This window comes from Hyaena hyaena, unplaced genomic scaffold (assembly GCF_003009895.1).
Source record: "Hyaena hyaena isolate Hyena2069 unplaced genomic scaffold, ASM300989v1 scaffold_8, whole genome shotgun sequence".
NCBI lineage: Eukaryota > Metazoa > Chordata > Mammalia > Carnivora > Hyaenidae > Hyaena > Hyaena hyaena.
The window spans coordinates 4,372,173-4,390,945 of record NW_024080640.1 but is presented as its reverse complement, the minus strand read 5'-3'; the positions used below and the strand labels follow the sequence as shown (position 1 = coordinate 4,390,945).

General features: G+C 37.0%; 1 protein-coding gene across 2 annotated transcripts in view; it reads right to left on the bottom strand.

Moving 5' to 3' along the window:
• The window catches only part of MKLN1 (muskelin 1), a 361,418-nt gene that overhangs the window by 30,825 nt on the left and 311,820 nt on the right, over positions 1 to 18,773 (bottom strand). For both annotated transcript variants that reach the window (XM_039243337.1, XM_039243345.1), the window contains one exon: positions 2,165 to 2,312. In XM_039243337.1, coding sequence (XP_039099268.1) covers positions 2,165 to 2,312 — 148 coding nt within the window. The remainder of the gene's footprint in view (positions 1 to 2,164; positions 2,313 to 18,773) is intronic.

Genomic DNA, 18,773 nt, shown 5'->3' with positions numbered 1-18,773 from the left:
GTATTTTCTCTTTCCTCATGATTTTCTCAACATTTTCTTTCCTCTATCTTACCTTACTGTTGAGAATATGGTAAATAATACATGTAACATACAATATATGCATTAATCAACTTTTTGTTATTGATTTATGTTATTGATAAGGCTCCTGGTCAATATTAGGCTATTAGTAGTTGGGGTTTTCCTGGGATTTTTTTGTTTTGTAGTGTTTAAGTAGGCTTCACACCCAGCAGAGAGCCTAATGCAGGGTTTGAACTCATGACCCTGAGATCAAGACCTGAGCGGAGATCAAGAGTTGGACACTTAACCAGCTGAGCCACGTAAGTGCCACAGGTGTTGGGTTTTTAGAAGTTATACATGGATTTCCAACTGTGCGGAGCTCAGCACCACTAACCCCTATGCTGTTCAAGGGTCAAGTGTAAAGAAATTGGCTGCGTCAACTGACTCCCCTTCGGGAACGATTTATTTGTAGCATATGATGCTGTTTAACATTTTATCCATTAGAGCTTCTTTGAAAATTGGAGTAAATCTTCTCAAACCCTGCCACTGCTTTATTAACTAACTTTATGTAATAACTGCAAATCCTTTGTTGTCGTTTCAACAATCCTCACAGTATTTGCACCAGGAGTAGATTCCTTCTCAAGAAACCACTTTATCATGAGAGATTGAAGCAATGCGTTCACATCTTCAGGCCCCACTTCTAATTCTAGTTCTCTTGCGGTTTCCACCACATCTGCAGTTACTTCCTCGACTGAAGTCTTGAACCCCTCAAAGTCATCCAGGAAGGTTGGAATCAACTTCTTCCAAATTCCTGTCCATGTCGGTATTTTGACCTCTTCCCATGAATCTGAATGTTCTTCATAGCATCTAGAATGAAAGGAATCTTTTTTTCTGAGCAGTAGGTTTCAACAGTTGGCCTAAAATATTCAGTAAATCATGCTGTAAACAGATATGCTGTGTTCTAGGCTTTGTTGTTCCATTTGCAGAGCACAGGAATTCTTAAGGGCCCTAGAATTCTGAGAATGGTAAATGAGCATAGTCTTCAACTTAAAGTCATCAACTGCATTAGCTCCTAACAAGACAGTCAGCCTGTCCCTTGAAACTCTGAAGCCAGGCACTGACTTGTCCTCTCTAGCTATGAAAGTGCTCGATGGCATCTTCCTTCAACAGAAGGCTGTTTCATCTACAGTAAAAATCTGTTTAGTGTAGCCACTTTTGTTAATGAGCATAGCTAGATCTTGCTAGATAACCTGCTATAATTCTACATCATCATCCACTGCCTCACCTTGTGCTTTTAGGTTATGGAGATGCCTTCTTAGTTAAACCTCAGGAACCAACCTATGCTAGTTTCATATTTTTCTTCTACAGCTTCCTTACCTCTTTCAGTCTTAACAGAATTGAAGAGTTAGGGCCGTGCTCTGGAGCAGGCACTGGCCGAAGGGAATATTGTGGCTGGTCTGATCTTCTATTCAGACCACTAAAACTTTCTCCATATCAGCAATAAGGCTGTTTTGCTTTCTCATCATTCATGTGTTCACTAGAGGAGCACTTTTAATTTTTCCCAAGAACTTTTCCTTTGCATTCACAACTTGGCTGTTTAGCACAAGAGGCCTAGCTTTCTTCCCTGGACTCGAAAACTTAGAGGCTTTGTAGGGTTATTAATTGGCCTAATTTGAATATTGTTATATCTCAGGGAATAGGCAGATCCAAGGAGAGGGAGAGAGATGAGGGAGCAGTTGGTTGGTGGAATGGTCAGAACACATACATTTATCAGTTATATTTGCCATCCGATATGCGTGCAGCTCATGGTGCCCCAAGGCAATTACAATAGTAACATCAAAGATCATTGATCAAAAATGACCATGACAAACACAGTAGTCATGGAAAGGTTTGAAATATTGTGAGAATCACCAAAATGTGACACAGAGACACAAAGTCCGCAAATGCTGCTACAAAAATGGCACTGACAAAGCTGTCACAAACCTTGAACTTGTAAAAATCTGCAAAGTGCAATAAAGCAAAGTGCAATAAAGTGAGGTGTACCTGCACTGACATATAAATGCATGACATCACAAATGGACATAAGCCTTCCATTTCCCTCTTTTGAATAAACCAACAACCTTAAATAAATGTTACATTGAGTTTGCAATACAGACGAGTTCCTTACCAACTATTCCTCACAATGTCATAAATCCAGAATGAATTTCTGACATTCTCCTCCCTCTTCTCCTTGTCTTTGCTGAGTCCAGATAAGACGTGTATTTCATTCAGTTCAGGATCAATGGTTGCTCTCTGTGTGAACCCTGTCATTGGAACTATAAATTGGAAGAGGAAATAAGAGGACAACATTCATGTTAAATAAGAGTAGAAATACTGTATACAAGATTAATCCATCCTGACTCTGCTCTGCTTCTGTCCACAGCACTGATCTTCAAACATACCACACAACTTTTATATCAAACAAGAAGCGACTGCTTATTGTTGTTTCTCTACTCCAGAATATAAGCTGTATGAGGGCAGGGATAGTTTGGCTTACTATTCTGTTCCCAGTGCCTAAAACAGTGCCAGCACATAACAGTTACCCAACTATCTGTTCAAAGAATAAATGAATGCTAACTATCAGGAAGGAGTTACAAGGACGGAAGAGGTAGGAAGCGGTATACTATGTAATCATTTTTATTGAGGGAAGAAAGGTCAAAGCTTTAGTTAACTGATTTATTATCTGGATCAGTTCTAATTTAATAGTAGAGGTAAACTTTCAAACATTGACCTGGAAAAGCACAAATCTGACAGGAAGTGAAATGCAGGTTTAATAAGGTCAAGTCATTTAGAACATCTGTTCATGACATACAATGAAATGACATAATTTCCAAGTAAAATTAAAACATATTGGGGGCTAATATGCCATTTTATTTTCCTGAGTGGCTCAGACTGATCAGAGTTAATGTTTTCTTTTTTTCTTTTTAAAATGTTTATTTATTTTTGAGAGACAGAGAGAGGCAGAGCATGAGCAGGGGAGGGGTAGAGAGAGAGGGAAATGCAGAATCAGAAGCAGGTTCCAGGCTCTGAGCTGTCAGCACAGAGCCTGACTTGGGACTCAAACTCATGGACCACAAGATCATGACCTGAGCCAAAGTTGGATGCCCAACTGACTGAGCCACCCAGGTGTCCCAGTTTTATTTTTCTGTTTGTCACTCTGCATTATCCAGTAATTTGCAGAACACTGACACAGCAAATGCAAATTTTTCTCACCATAGTTATATGGACATATTAGTTGAAATGTAATTTTATGGACCATGACATAATTGCCATGAATCTAAAACAATGTCATTGTTTCAACACTACATTCCTGTATACATGAACAATCATCATATGCTCAAAACACTAAGTAAATATTAAACTGAAGTAAAATATTTCTTTCTTAAAAAAAAAGCTTATTTATATATTTTTGTGAGAGAGAGTACAAGAGAGGGGCAGAGAGAAGCTCCATGCAATCAGCAGAGCCCAACATGGGACCTGAACCCGCAAAACATAAGATCATGACCTGAGCCGAAATCAAGCCAGAGGGTCAACTGAATGAGCCACACAGGTGCTTCTGAAGTAAGATATTTCAATCAATCCAGAATATTAGGGCAAGAGATGTTAGCCACATTGAGCTTCATTTGTCTATATCTACTTTAGCCGAATTACGGCCAAATAATCCAGCATTTATTTTTGCCTCATGTCTCCTTTCATATTCCTATTTAATAAATTTGTTTGGAATATTTTAGAGACATGCAAATGCAGTCCATAATATATATACTAAAATAATACAGACTCACACTACACAATACATAACTTGTATCTATCTATACACAATTACATTTATATTTATCCACACAAGCACACTGACCTCATCTTAATAATAATCCCAACCCTTGTGCCAATAGTCTTTAGTGGATATGTAAAGTCTGGTATCTTCTCAATGAGGCTTGGTAAACTTTTGTTTTTTTTAAACTTTTTTTTTTAAAATGTTTTATTTATTTCTGAGAGTGAGAGAGAGAGAGAGAGAGAGAGAGCATGAAGAGGGGAGGGTCAGAGAGAGAGGGAGACATAGAATCTGAAACAGGCTCCAGGCTCTGAGCTAGCTGTCAGCACAGACCCCGATGCGGGGCTCAAACCCATGAATTGTAAGATCATGACCTGAGCCGAAGTCGGACACTTAACTGACTGAGCCACCCAGGCGCCCCTAGGCTTGGTAAACTTTAAAAAGTGCCAAGGTTCTACCTTCTATTTCTGAGATAACCTTGGAAGAACCATAAACAGTAAAGAAATGAGAACACTTTCATTAGTGGTAAAAGTAGAGGACATAATTGCCTATATTTATTGTATTTAAATTTCTCCATCCCATTTCATCTTAATACTCAGTCTTTAAATTCAGAATTCTTTAAGATGGGCTGGCAAACTGTAGCTTGATCTGGCCTGCCTAGGGTCAAATCAGACCTCATCTGTTCATTTACATTTTATCTGTGGCTGCTTGCACCCTGTAATAGCAAGGTTGAATACCTGCAACAGTGTATGTAAGGCCTACAAAACTGAAAATATTTACATCGGGCTCTTCATATTAGAAGTTTGCTGACCCTGTTCTATAATCTTTTAAAATACAAATAGCAGAAATGTATGACTTATAAACTCATGCAACAACCCACTTAAGAACCTACTGAGAAAATGGACATTTTGGGGTGGAATGGAAATCAGTGGAGAGGGAAAGACATTTTGAATTCTATAAAATGGGAGTGGAATCATCGAAGAGAGGGAAACAAAGGAGTAATGGGCTGGAGTAAGCATGTGAGAACACGGAAGAATGCCAAGACCAAATTTTACATGCTTCTCTTTCTAGACTGTCACATTTTGCCTAGAAGCAGCTTAGGAGCAGAAGAGAGAAAGGACAAGGATTGTTTCTTAAAAGCAGAAGCTGTGGACAGGTTTTTAATACTCAAGGACATCATGCTTATAAAATCTATACTATAAGGTATTATAAAACATTACTTTGATTACAAAACATTACTTTACTAGAAACTATGTATTTCCCCATTTCTTTAATTTTCCACATCCAATATGCTTTTTACTCTTCATAATGTTGTTTTACCTCCCCGTTATACATTCAAATCTGTTAATGACTTTTATTTCTTTTTTAAAAAATGTTTTAATGTTTTTTATTTATTTCTGAGAGAGAGAGAGACAGTATGAGCAGGGGAGGGTCAGAGAGAGAGGGAGACACAGAGTCTGAAGCAGGTTCCAGGCTCTGAGCTAGGTTTCAACACAGAGCCCAATGCGAGGCTCGAACCCACGAACTGTGAGATCATGACCTGAGCCAGTTGGACGCTTAACCGTCTGAGCCACCAGGCACCCATTATTGACTTTTAAACAGCTTTACAGAGAGACAATTCATATACATACAATTCACTCATTTAAAATATTCACTGTAAAATCATCATCACAATCTAATTTTTGATAATTTGTAATACAGAAATAGGATCGGTGTGTTCAACAGATTTATAAAGGCCAACCTAGGAACTTAAATATCAGTAAGCATTAAAAATAAAATAGAAGTAAAAAATCTTGTTTTAGTCCACCTCTCTCAATTAACTATGTGATTTCATGCAAGAAAATTTTAAATTGTTTTATTGAGGTTCCCCCCCCACCATTTAATAATCTCTACACCTAACATGGGGCTTGCACTCATGACCCTAAGATCAAGAGTTGCATGCTCTTCCAACGGAGGCAGCCAGGTACTCCTCTGCAAGAAACTTTTTTAGATCTCAGATTTCTTATTCAAAATTTCGAAGTAGAACTAGATAATGTTCTGGGTCTCTTCAAAGTTGAGATTTCTGTTACGATAGGACTCTGGAGGGTGAGAACAGGGACAGGATGAGCACTTTCCACAATATTAAACTAGTACTAATGTGCAGCATGGACAAAGAGAGACTCCTGAGGTACAGAGATCAATTAGGAGGCTGTTATGATTGCAATGGAGAGGACTGAAAGAAGGGAATAAGGAAACACCGGTAGAGAAGCATTACTTCCACAAAATGGGTGTCATCAGCACAGGGAGGGTAGATATTGTGTCCTGGGCACAAAAATCGTGTAGACTGACACAATAGAGACCAATCTTGAAGCAGAAATGTGTGAAAAGTTAAGAGTAAAAATGTTTCACTGAATTTTCTTGGAGACGTAATAATACTGCACTCTAGAAATACTCAAAGGCAAAATTTCCATTAATCTTTAAGTTTACAGACTTTTACAAATAATAATTTTTATTACATACTAAAGATAACGAAAACTATTTCTATATAAAATACGCTTGTATGTAATTAGGAAAATATGGAAGGACATACATCAAACCATATATAATAGTTAAGGAGGCACAGTTAGAGCACTTTTACTTTTATTATATAATATGTATTTTCCCAATATATGTTGCTTTTATAGTTATAAGGAAAAAGAAAAATACAAACCAAAATATAAAAAACATGTATTTCGGTATAAATATATGGGGATTTTTAGTAATGCGAAAAATTCTCATCTATCCTCCTATATCTGTCATGAAGAAAATTTTACATTAATATCTAGAATGCTATTATTTAGATGCAAAGGGAATTCAGGTTTTGAAAGATGGTTTATTGGCACCAAAAAAAAACCTTTTCAAAACCATTTTGCTGGCACGAAGTTACAAAACTAAAACTAGGCATTACTTTTAACTGAATTACAGTATTTTTGATTTTTCCTCTAAAAAATAAAAATGAAAACTTGTAGCTGAGGAGTTCTTAACAATCAGGGGGCTAATTGAAACTTACACTGAATGTATCTATGTTTAAAAAAATATTTTTAAAAAATGTTTATTTTTGAGAGGGGGGAGAGGGAGAGAGAGAGAGAGAGAGAGAGAGAGAGAGAGAGAGGAGCAGGGGAAGAAAGAGAGGGAAACACAGAATCCAAAACAGGGTCCAGGCTCTGAGCTGTCAGCACAGAGACCAACGTGGGGCTCCAACTCATGAACTGAACTGCGAGATCAATGACCTGAGCCGAAGTCTGACACTCACCTGATGGAGCCACCCAGGTGCCACTGAATGTATCTATGTTAATGGTCCTTTGCCTAAATTTTAAAAATTGTACTTAAGCTTAATTTTTACTTCCACTCCATTCCACATGCAGTAGCAATTCAAAAACATTCCAACAACAACAAAAAAGTTTTCCATGTCCATCTTCAAAAGCACTCTAGATTTCTTGAAGAAACTATTAAAAATGTCACTTTCTATAATACTCCAAATCTGTTACTTCTGTAAACAGAAATTTTTTTTTTCGGGGCGCCTGGGTGGCTTAGTCGGTTAAGCGTCTGACTTTCGCTTGGGTCATGATCTCGCGGTTTGTGGGTTCGAGCCCTGCATCGGGCTCTGTGCTGACTGCCAGCTCAGAGCCTGGAGCCTGTTTCAGTCTGTGACTCCCTCTCTCTCTGACCCTCCCCTGCTCACGCTGTCTCTCTCTCTCTCCTAGAAATAAATAAAACATTAAAAAAAAAATTTAAAAAAAAAATTTTTTTTTTTCATTTTAATGGAAATTTTACATATTCCTATTAAAGAAATATATCTATGTTAGAATTACAGCCTGGCACTAGTAAGCATTTTAGACTCTTAGATTTTCACTCACAGAAGCTGTTTATGATTTCTAAAGTTTGGGCTTTTAGGTTTCAAATAGTAAACTAAACACTAACTACTTTATCCCTCTTCCCCATCACCCCACAAAATTGGCAGGAAGGATATTCTGGCAAAAAGAAAGAAAAATAGCAGTAGAAAAGAAGAAAGCAGGTCATCATAAGATAAGAAATTGTGAGGCTATCACAGCCAAGAAAAAGAGAGCCTACTCACCTCAAATACAAAAAGCAGGAGTAGGCTGTGAGGAGGACCCCTGGGGAAAGCTTGTACACAAGGGCCTGAATGAGAATGAGAGCAGAGCCTGAGGTAACTCCCAATCTTCACAGAGATCTTAGGGAAGAAAGCCTGGTGGGAAGTATGTGCCATGCAGTGACAGAAAATCCCTGGCCAGTGTCTTAAGTAAGGACGCGGCCTGTGGGGAAATACACCTATGTGCTGCACAGGAAGTCACGGTCAATGATCTTTTTTTTTTTTTTTTTTTAACAGATATGGTCCTTTATTCATAAATTTTAATGTTTAGACAGGGATTAGAAGACATATGAGAAAAATTTCAACAGCACAAAGATAGGATATATAGAATGGGGAAAAATAAATCACAGAAAGAAACAGAACTTAAAAAAAAAATGACCCCAAGCTCTTTATCTTTGTAAAGAATAAAAAGAATATTACAAGTGTAAAACAAGAGTAAGTTCCATAAAAAGGAATAGAAAATATGATATTAAAAAGGAAAACTGATCAAAAAATCAGATGACAAAATGAAAAACAATGTCCATAGTTAAAAAATTAGTGGTCATAAGATAAAAATGATATTATTACAAGTATAGCAAAAGATATAGAAATTATGACAGAAAAGTTAAGGGACACAGAGGATAAAAATGACTGAAGTTAAGAAATCCGTCTGAGAAGAACACTTGGAGAGGTGAAATAACATAGGAGAAAAAAATAATTAAAGACAGTTTCCTTGAATAGAAGAAACAAGCGGTGTCCTGTTTGAAAGAGCCCTGGGTGCAAAGCATGTTTTGGGGAAAAAAAAAAAAAAAAGACTTTATATATAGGTATTCCCGGCTTTTTGAAAGTTTACATTACGCCACTTTGCTTCTATGAAAGATCTACATTAGTACTTGTTTTTGCTAACTGAAAGAGGTATGAGGAGGATTTTCACTTTATGAAAAAAAGGTAAAGAATAAAAATAGCATTCTGTGCCTGTTTTGCAGTGAGCCCTCAGAGGGGCAGTGAGCACCCTGCAGTGAGGGTGGCTCCACGCAGCCGCTCCCCAGGAACCACGCTCAGCATCTCAGTGCATCAAGCAGCCCAGAGCTGTGAACTGTGTGTGTGAGCGTCTGTGCTTTTATCTCAATTTATCTTGTGCATCATTTAGCAACATGTGTCCTAAGGTACCAGAAATGCCTGAGAGAGGTTTTTTTGGGGACTCTGGGAAGATGGGAAATGTTTTCTTTATAAATAAATGGTAATTGCTTCTTTGCTTTATGACATTTTGGCTTACCAAAGTTTTCATCAAAATGCTACTTTTGGTTAGTGGGAGAAACTGAGAGAGGGGTGGGGGGAGGAGAGAGAGAGAGATCACCTAATGAAACTTTAAAACTCTAGGAATAAGAAGAAAAATTCAAAAAGCTTCTAGAGAAGGAAAAAAAAAAGCAGATTATTACCTATGAAAGAGTAAGTATCAAACTAACATTAGACCTTTTATCTGTAACAATGAATGCTGAAAAAAAACCCAAAACAATGGTAGAATACAATGGAATAATAACTTAAAAGTCGGAGGCATATAAAAAGATGGAACTAAAATTCTATTTCCAACAATGAGAATGAAATAAAGGAATTTTTTGGATCAGCAGAAATATGACAATTTGTATCAAAGACTACATATGAAACAATTATTTGAGGAATGATTCCAACAAAATAAAACAAAAAAGGAATCCAGGAAAAAGAATGACATGGGATATAAGAAACAGTAACAGTGAGAGATGACACAGGAAAGCAAAAGGAAGCTTGAAAGACAATAAAGATCCATTAGATCCTGAGCCTGGTATAAGATATTTGGAATGATAAATTTTTTTTAAAATTTTTAAATGTTTTATTTATTTCTGAGAGAGAGAGAGAGAGAGAGACAGCGTGAGCAGGGGAGAGTCAGAGAGAGAGGGAGATAACAGAATCTGAAGCAGGCTCCAGGCTCTGAGCTAGCTGTCAGCACAGAGCCTGACGTGGGGCTCGAGCCCACAAACTGTGAGATCATGACCTGAGCCGAAGTCGGATGCTTAACCAACTGAGCCACCCAGGCGCCCCTGGAATGATAAAGTTTTAATAGAGAATATTTTCTTACCTATACATCCAATCAGAATATTTGAAGTATATATGGTGGCCCATTCCCCTTCCCCCATTTTATTTTCATTGTTTAGAATTTTGGTCCTAGTGCTTTTCTTTTGGCAACAATAAATTTTCTCAAGAAAATTTGATCATCACTTATCATATACTTCTTAAATTTTTTTTTGGTTTTATTTAATTTTGAGACAGAGAGAGACAGAGCATGAGTGGGGGAGGGGAAGAGAGACAGAGAGAGACACAGAATCTGAAACAGGCTCCACGCTCTGAGCTGTCAGCACAGAACCTGATGAGGGGCTTGAACCCATGAACCGTGAGATCATGACCTGAGCCAAGTCGGACGCTTAACCAACTGAGCCACCCAGGCGACCCTATCACATACTCACAATCACAAATCTCCTCAATTTATTTCTGAGTCTTGCTTCCAAACTGGTTTTCAATATCGGTCTTCCTATAGTAAACTTTCTGAGGCAAATATACCTAAGAATATTTTACTTCACGCTAACAAATGAAAGTTAGGAGAATATAAATTTCTTGGTTTACAGTAATTTCAGGGCACCTGGGTGGCTCAGTCAGTTGAGTGTTTGACTCTTGATTTTGACTCTGGTCATGATCTCACTCATAGTCGAAGGATTGAGCTTGCATCAGGCTCAGTGCTGAATGTGGAGTCTGCTTACGATTCTCTCTCCCTCTCTCAACCTCCTACCAAGTCACTGTATTCTTCAACTTTACTTCTTCTTCCATTCACTATTGCTGTTGAGCTGTCTGATATCCATCCATCCATCCATCAATCTCGTTCCATTGCAGGTCATCTTACTCTGAAATCTTTCAGAATTTCCCCTATGTCTTTGATTTTTTTTTTAAAGTAGGCTTAACACCCAGCACAGAGCCCAATGAGGATCTTGAACTCATGAACCCCAGATCAAGACCTGAGCTGAGATTAAGAATTGGATGCTTAACTGAGCCACCCAGGCACCCCTTTGATATTCTTTTTTTTTTTTTTAAACATCTTTTATTATTTTTTCAAAATGTTTATTTTTGAGAGAGAGAGAACATGAGCAGAAAAGGAGCAGAGAGAGAGGGAGACAGAAAATCTGAAGCAAGCTCTGAGCTGTCAGCACAGAGCCTTAAATGAGGCTCAAACCCACGAACAGTGAGATCATGACCTGAGCTGAAACCAAGACTTGGACACCAAGACTTGGATGCTTAACCGACTGAGCCACCCAACTGCCCCTCCTTTGATATTCTTAACCTTACTTGAATGTGTAAGTAATGTGAAATCTTACTTTAACTTAAGTATTCCCCTTATTCTTTCTGGCTGGTAAACTATAAGCCCTTTCACCAATTTGAGGCCTTTTGTCTTTTCTGAATTCTAGCCAATTTACTTCCATTATTTCTTCAATTATTTTGCCTTCTTAAACTTTTATTTTTCTCTCCTGTTACTGCTATTAAGATGCTGGTACTCACACAATTCTTTTCCATGTCCTTTGGTTTTTCTTTTATATTTTCTATCTCTTTGTCTTTTTTTCCCCTATTTCTTCCTGAAGGAGTATTCATTCTAATTTTGCAACTAATTTATTCATTCATATCCATTCTATTTATAATATTTGTTACAGTCTTCATTGCAAATATATTTTTCATATCTAATAATTTCATTTGGTTTTTATGATTTTTAGTTATTTCCTATTGTTAATTCCCTTTTATATCTTTAATTATATTAATCATGCTTGTTTTATTGTTATTATTATTATTTATTTATTTTGAGAGAAGAGAGGGAACATACATGCGAGCAGGAGAGGGGCAGAGAGAGAGAGAGAGAGAGAGAGAGAGGAGAGAGAGAGAGAGAGAGAGAGAATCCCAGTGCAGAGCCTGATGTGGGGCTCAAAGTCACGAACCATCTGATCATGACCTTAGCCAAAATCAAGAGTTGGACACTTAACATACTGAGCCACCCAGGTGCCCCAATCATGCTTGTTTTAAATTCCTGGTTTATCTATTGTAATACTTCTGCTTTAGATCATGTATGTTGTTAGTTTATTGATTTCTTTTGAGACAGCTCTAGTCCTCAGCTATCTAATTATATTGCTCTGTGAGGTAATATTTTTCAGGGTATCAGCTATTCTTTCATTAAGATATATTACATTAGGGAGATTAAAGGTCAGGCCTTAACTAGTATCAGTACTAGTGAATTTAAGGAAAATAGAAGAGGCAGAAGCAAGTGAGGCCTAGGCACAAAGAACCAGATTAATCAATTCTACTATCATCCCCCTCTGTGAGGGTTTCACATCTTTAGACCCTTTGAAGGAAGTAGAAGTCAGTCTTCCTGGACCTGAAGGGTGAGGGGAAGAAGAAATGAATTACTAAGAGTAGATGGTCAATCCATATCTATTGATATCAATTTTTTTTTTACGGTGCATCTAAACTTTTTTATTTTTATTTTTATTTTTTTTACAAATAGTTTACTGTCAAATTGGTTTCCATATAACATCCAGTGCTCATCCCCACAAGTGCCCTCCTCCATGCCCATCTCCTCCCTCCCCCCATACCCATCAGTCCTCAGTTTGTTTCTCAGCATTCAAGAGTCTCTCATGGTTTGCCTCTCTCCCTTTCCCCCACCATTTCCCCACTTCTTCTCTCCCATGGTCCTCCGTTAAGTTCCTCCTAATTCTCCTATACATGCAAACATATGATATTTGTCCTTCTCTGCCTGACTTATTTCGTCAGCATAACACCCTCAAGGTCCATCCACGTTGCTACACATGGCCAGATTTCATTGTTTCTCATTGCCATGTAGTATTCCATGGTATAGATAAACCACATCTTCTTGGTCCATTTGTCCGTTGATGGACACTTAGGCTCTTTCCATGTTTTAGCTACTGTGGAGAGTGCTGCTATGAACACTGGGGTACATGTGCTCCTATGTATCAGCATTTCTGTATCCCTTGGGTAAATTCCTAGCAGTGCTATTGCTGGGTCATAGAGGAGTTCTATTGTTATTTTCCTGAGGAACCTCCTCAGGAAAACACTGTTTTCCAGAGGGGCTGCACCAGTTTGCATTCCCACCAACAGTGTAGGAGGGTGCCCGTTTCCCCACATCCTCGCCAGCATATTGATATCAATTCTTAATGCCAGTAGGGTTTATGCACTAATGTTGTTCTTTGAATTCTGGCACTAATTATATAGGCTACTGCTGCTGTTTCTGTAGTGAAGGAATAAAAATTAACTCAAGGTAATTTAGGGGACAGAAAGCATTTGATCTCATTTAAAGAGTTTCTGGAGGTCAGCTGGCTCTCATTTTATTTTTCTAGGGTTTATTTCTGGTGAAGGAAATCTACCACCTATGTTATTTTGCTACTTTGGCAGAAATACTTCTCATATTATAGCATTTTATATTGTTTGAATTCTGTTTTATTAATTATGCTCAACTGCATTACTTCTATAATAATTTATAAAAATAAAAACTGGTTGAACAAAAATGGCATTATCAAAAACTAAAACGACCTAAAGGTCAAAACCAAGAAAGAAGTTTCATTTTAACATGTTATAATTATTAACAGTCTTCTGTATTAATTTTCTTCCCAAAAAGAAAACAAAGCTATCTTTTCAATTTAATGGTTTCTAATGGGTAGTTGTGAGGGGAGGGGAAAAGAATAGCAGATTTACAACATACAGTATTTTAAAAGCTTTTAGATTCAACTGCCAAAAAGCTCAACTGAATGGCAGGAATCTCAATCAGTCTTTATAAATATACTGACTCACAAAGAAAAATTAAACAGATCAGCAAACAAGACCATATGTTAATCGTGAACTCATTTTGAAAGGACACTTGTCTAAGAAAATAGAAAATAAGAATAATACAACAAACAACTATTACAGCCAACCTGTTTTTAGTTTTTCCAGGAAATTACAATGATAATCCTTCAACTCTATTTTTTCTTTAGCATCCTTAAAACTTGAAATAGGACAACTAAAAAATATTTTATCTGACAGTCTGAATCACATTTTTCTTTTCATTTTCTTTGGTTAACCCAAAAGAGGAAAATTAACAGAATTTGTAACATACAGAAACCCTACATGGAAGATAAAAAGATAACAGAGGTATTTTCTTTAAATTATTTTTTTAATGGTTATTTGTTTTTTTTTTTTTAATGTTTTATTTGTTTCTAGGAGAGAGAGAGAGAGAGACAGCGTGAGCAGGGGAGGGTCAGAGAGAGAGGGAGACACAATCTCAAACAGGCTCCAGGCTCTGAGCTGGCTGTCAGCACAAAGCCCGACACGGGGCTCAAACCCGCGAATCGCGAGATCATGACCTAAGCGAAAGTCGGACGCTTAACCGACTAAGCCACCCAGGCGCCCCAATGGTTATTTGTTTTTGAGAGACAAAGAGCACAAGCAGGGGAAGAGCAAAGAGAGAGGGACACATGGAATCCGAAGCAGGCTCCAGGCTCTGAGCTGTCAGCATAGAGCCCGATGTGGTGCTCAAACCCATGAACTAAGAGATCATGACCTGAGCTGAAGTTGGACACTTAACGTAACCTAAACCCAGGTGCCCCAATAACTGAGGTATTTTTGAAGTCATTTCAATTCTTGAGAGGAGCGCCTGGGTGGCTCAATTGGTTGAGTGTCTGACTTCGGCTCAGGTCACAATCTCCCAGTTCGTGGGTTCAGGCCCTGCGTCAGGCTCTGTGCTGAATGCTTGCTCAGAGCCTGGAGCCTGTTTCAGATTCTGTGTCTCCTTCTCTCTTTCCCCCTCCTCCGCTCATGCTGTGTCTTACTCTCTCAAAAATAAATAAATGTTAAAAAAAATTAAAAAAATTCTTGAGGAAGATACATTATTCCATTACTTCATGAACTAATCTCAACTCTATTTTTGCTTAAGGATCCAAAGAAGGTATTATTAATTGCTTTAGTTAAGACACAGGAAAAATACAATTTTAGAACTGTCATGGAAGTGTAAGTTTAATAAAAACAGCTTTCTAAAAATTCTCTATTTGTTAGGATATTTTCAGCTTCAAGTAAAAGAAAACCTGAATAACAGTTGATTAATTGGTTTATATAACAAAATTTTGCAAGTAGGCAGTTCCAGGATTGTTCAGCAATACAACCAAATCATGGTGCTAGGTTAGTTGACATCCCTACAACTCTCTTGGCCTTCCTTTCATTTCTGAAAGTTGCCAGTACCAGGGCTAAGCATTACATTTTTTTCATACTATCTGTTCTGTTCCATTTCATTAATCTGTACAAAAGTGTACCTTTATAAATATCTGGTAGAGTTAATACTACTTCATTACCTTTTCATTTTCAAAACTCTTTAGTGTTCTTGCATGTTTGTTTCTACTGGTGAACTTTATTTCACATTTACTATCAAATGACCTAAATTTTATATTAAAAAATATGAGGGGCCCCTGGGTAGTTCAGTCAGTTAAGCATCCAAATCTTGGTTTTGGCTCAGGTCATGATCACATGGTTAAGGAATGAAGCCTCACATCAGGCTCTGTGAGTGGCAGTGTGGAGCCTTCTTGGGATCTCTCTCTGTCTCTGTCTCTCTCTCCCCCCTCTCTGCCCCTCCCCTGCTTGAGCTCTCTGTCTCTCAAAATAAATAAACTTTAATAAAAAAGAAAAAAGAAACTTGTATAAGCTTGTAACTAAGCAAAAACACCTCTGGGAGAGTGGAAGGGGGTAATTATGGAAAGTTATTAACTGTAACATTGAGAGGAAAAAAGTACATAATCCAATTTTATTAGAATAATGGCACAAGTAGAAAAGATGCTAAATAGAAAACAATGAGGGGCGTGTGGGTGGCTCAGTCGGTTAAGTGTCCAACTTCGGCTCAGGTCATGATCTCATGGTTCGTGGGTTCAAGCACTGCGTCGGGCTCTGTGCTGACAGCTCAGAGCCTGGAGCCTGTTTTAGATTCCGTATCTCCCTCTCTCTCTGACCCTCCCCTGCTCACGCTGTCTCTCTCTCTCAGAAATAAATTTTAAAAAATTAAAAAAAAAAAAAAAAAGCAATGAAGCCCATTATACTGAAAATAAGCACTACCATTACCTAGCTCAGTAAAGAATCTACATTAATGACAGCAACTCATTAGCTCCAGAATCCTCTCTATATGGCTGAACTGGCCTGATTTAGTTAATTGATAAAGTCTAAAAGGGTAAAAACTGTAAGGATTTATTCTATATAATTACATTCATACAAACATGCACACTCTTTTACTTTTTAAAAAACAATGCCAATAATGTCAATGTTTGACCAATTTTGAAAGCTGAACTAAAAATCAGTAAGATTTTGCTTTTAAGGTTTTCATGAAAATATGTTTATAGCTAAATCAGATCTTGCAGACATTATAAGCATAGCCCTCGTGTTAGTTTCACAGTCTGACAGCAGAAGGGAATGAAATTTAACTGTCAAAATTTTGGAGCTAGATGAGGCCTTAAGATCAACTGGTTCAATCTCCTCATTCTCAGATGAATAATCAGGCCCGGAGGGATTATGCATACAATTCTGCCAAAGTTGCAGAGGGATGAATGGCAGACCCAGAAGAAGAGAGACCAAGTCTTCTGATTCTCAATTCACTATTCTTTCAATTATACCAATCTGTCATCATGGTTAGAACAGAATGGAATAAACAGTGACAGATGTGGGAAAATACAGTCAACAGATGTTAAGGAACAAAACAAGTAAATACATAACTAGTAGAGAACAGGGATTAGGTTGTAAGAGCTCTGTATGTATCACCAATGCTTGACTTAGCATCTGGCAAATGGCAAAAACTTAATCTGTGTATGTTATCTTGAATAATACAGATATGAGAAAGTAATCCTACTACAATAAACTGAGTTTCTATACCAAACTATAAAGCTTTGGTGGTGTGACAGACTATCTTCTAAACATAATTTTCAATTACTGTTAAAACCAGAGTTTACATATGGGGAGTCTGCTAAATCCCCTGTGCTTGCCAAACGTTATTCAGAAATAAACCCAAATTTTAGATGTGCTGAATTTTGATGTAATTATGTATGTGTTAGACACAATACTAATAAATCCCTTCTTTCTACGCAGCTGCTGATCTGCTGATTTAAGTTGTAATCTCCTTCTGAGGGGAGCATAAAATTGTTATACTCTAGTAAGAGTTGAGGCTTCTTCATATCTTGAGATGTTAAATCTAAGATAATTCATTTACATAATGGTAAAGAGCAACATTTAAGATCTTATAGTATCTGACACAATAAAAAATTATAATAAGCAGCAGTAATTTTACAATTACATATGCATCTCTAATTGGTGATCTTAATAGTTCAAATTTCTTCTATGATTTCAAACAATCCAATTTGAAACATACATCATAAGTGCAGTTTTAATCAAATAACCCACATTACTGAATCATAGATAAACACAGTAATTATATGTTAGGTCCATCTCAAATTATAGTAATTAACTGTAGTAGAAAAGCTTTGGGAAGAACAGTTAATAAACAGAATGTTTAAATAAGCTACAGAGCATCCATGTAATGGAACAAAATTGATGTTTTCTAAGAATATTTAATAATGTGGAAATTTAAATAGTATCCTGCCTTGTCCTTAGAAGGACTTTTCATGGCTTAAAAATAATAATCTAGTAGGAAAAATAAAATAATTTTATTTTACTTTACTTTTAAATGGACTTTTAAAAATCAGATGTAAGTAATCCTATGGGAGGACAATATAATATAACATAGTTCTTTTTTTTTTTTTAATATAACATAGTTCTGACACAAGGTTTTCTGACTGGTCTAACTTAATCCAGTGAAAGATATTTTTAGGAGATGTAGAGTACTGAAAAGATTGAATGCTCTTTAGGAAATCTTGATTAAAGTCTATGTATTTCAGCTAAGCTTTTCACAGGTTTTGAAAGGCAGAGTTAAGGTTATACTGTCAGATGAATATCGAGAATTGTATTAACAATAAAGATTATAACCACATGCTTTAACTCTTCACCTGGGCTTGAGGAGTTAAGAGAATTTCAGGAGATGATAATCTGTAAACTGAGATCTGAAACATGAGCACGAGTTAGCTACACTTTCGAAGTCAGAGGGAAGAGTGATTCAGGTAAGGAGAACAGCATGGGCAGAAACTCAAAGGCAAGAAAAAGCATTGTATCTAAAAAGGATTAATATTCAGTGGTATTAAAACAAAGAATTGGTGGCAAGATGAAGGTGGATCCTAAAAATGGGGCTGGAGAACTAACTAAAGTGCGGTATATCACATAGGAATCTGAGAGTAGGCAGAGTTTAGGCTTAATGCTGAGGGCAAGGGAAACAATGAAAAAAATTTTAATCAAGGATGAAGATCTATCTAGTTGACATTTTTAAAAGAGATTTTCTTATCTTGTTAACACTAATCAAAAAGTAGGGTTGTTAATCTACTTCTTTGTTCTCTCCATACACAACTGTAAGCTTTAGGAAGATAGAACTCTTATTCACAATTTTTATCTCTAGCACCTAGTAGGTGACCAAAAAGTTATCTGCTGAATAAATGTTAAAGCATATGATTCTGCACTTAGCTGGTAACACAAAACTGCTATATTCTGCTTGCAGTATGGAGAATGAGTTGGAGGGGAGGGGAGGGGCAGAAGAGGAAGACCACTTATTACAGTCAAGTGTAATCAAGTAAATATTTATCAACGATATTCTCAACACAAAATAACTATAGCAAATACAAGAATTTGATAAGCCTTTGAGAAGTTTTAATGAAACAATCAATGTAATAG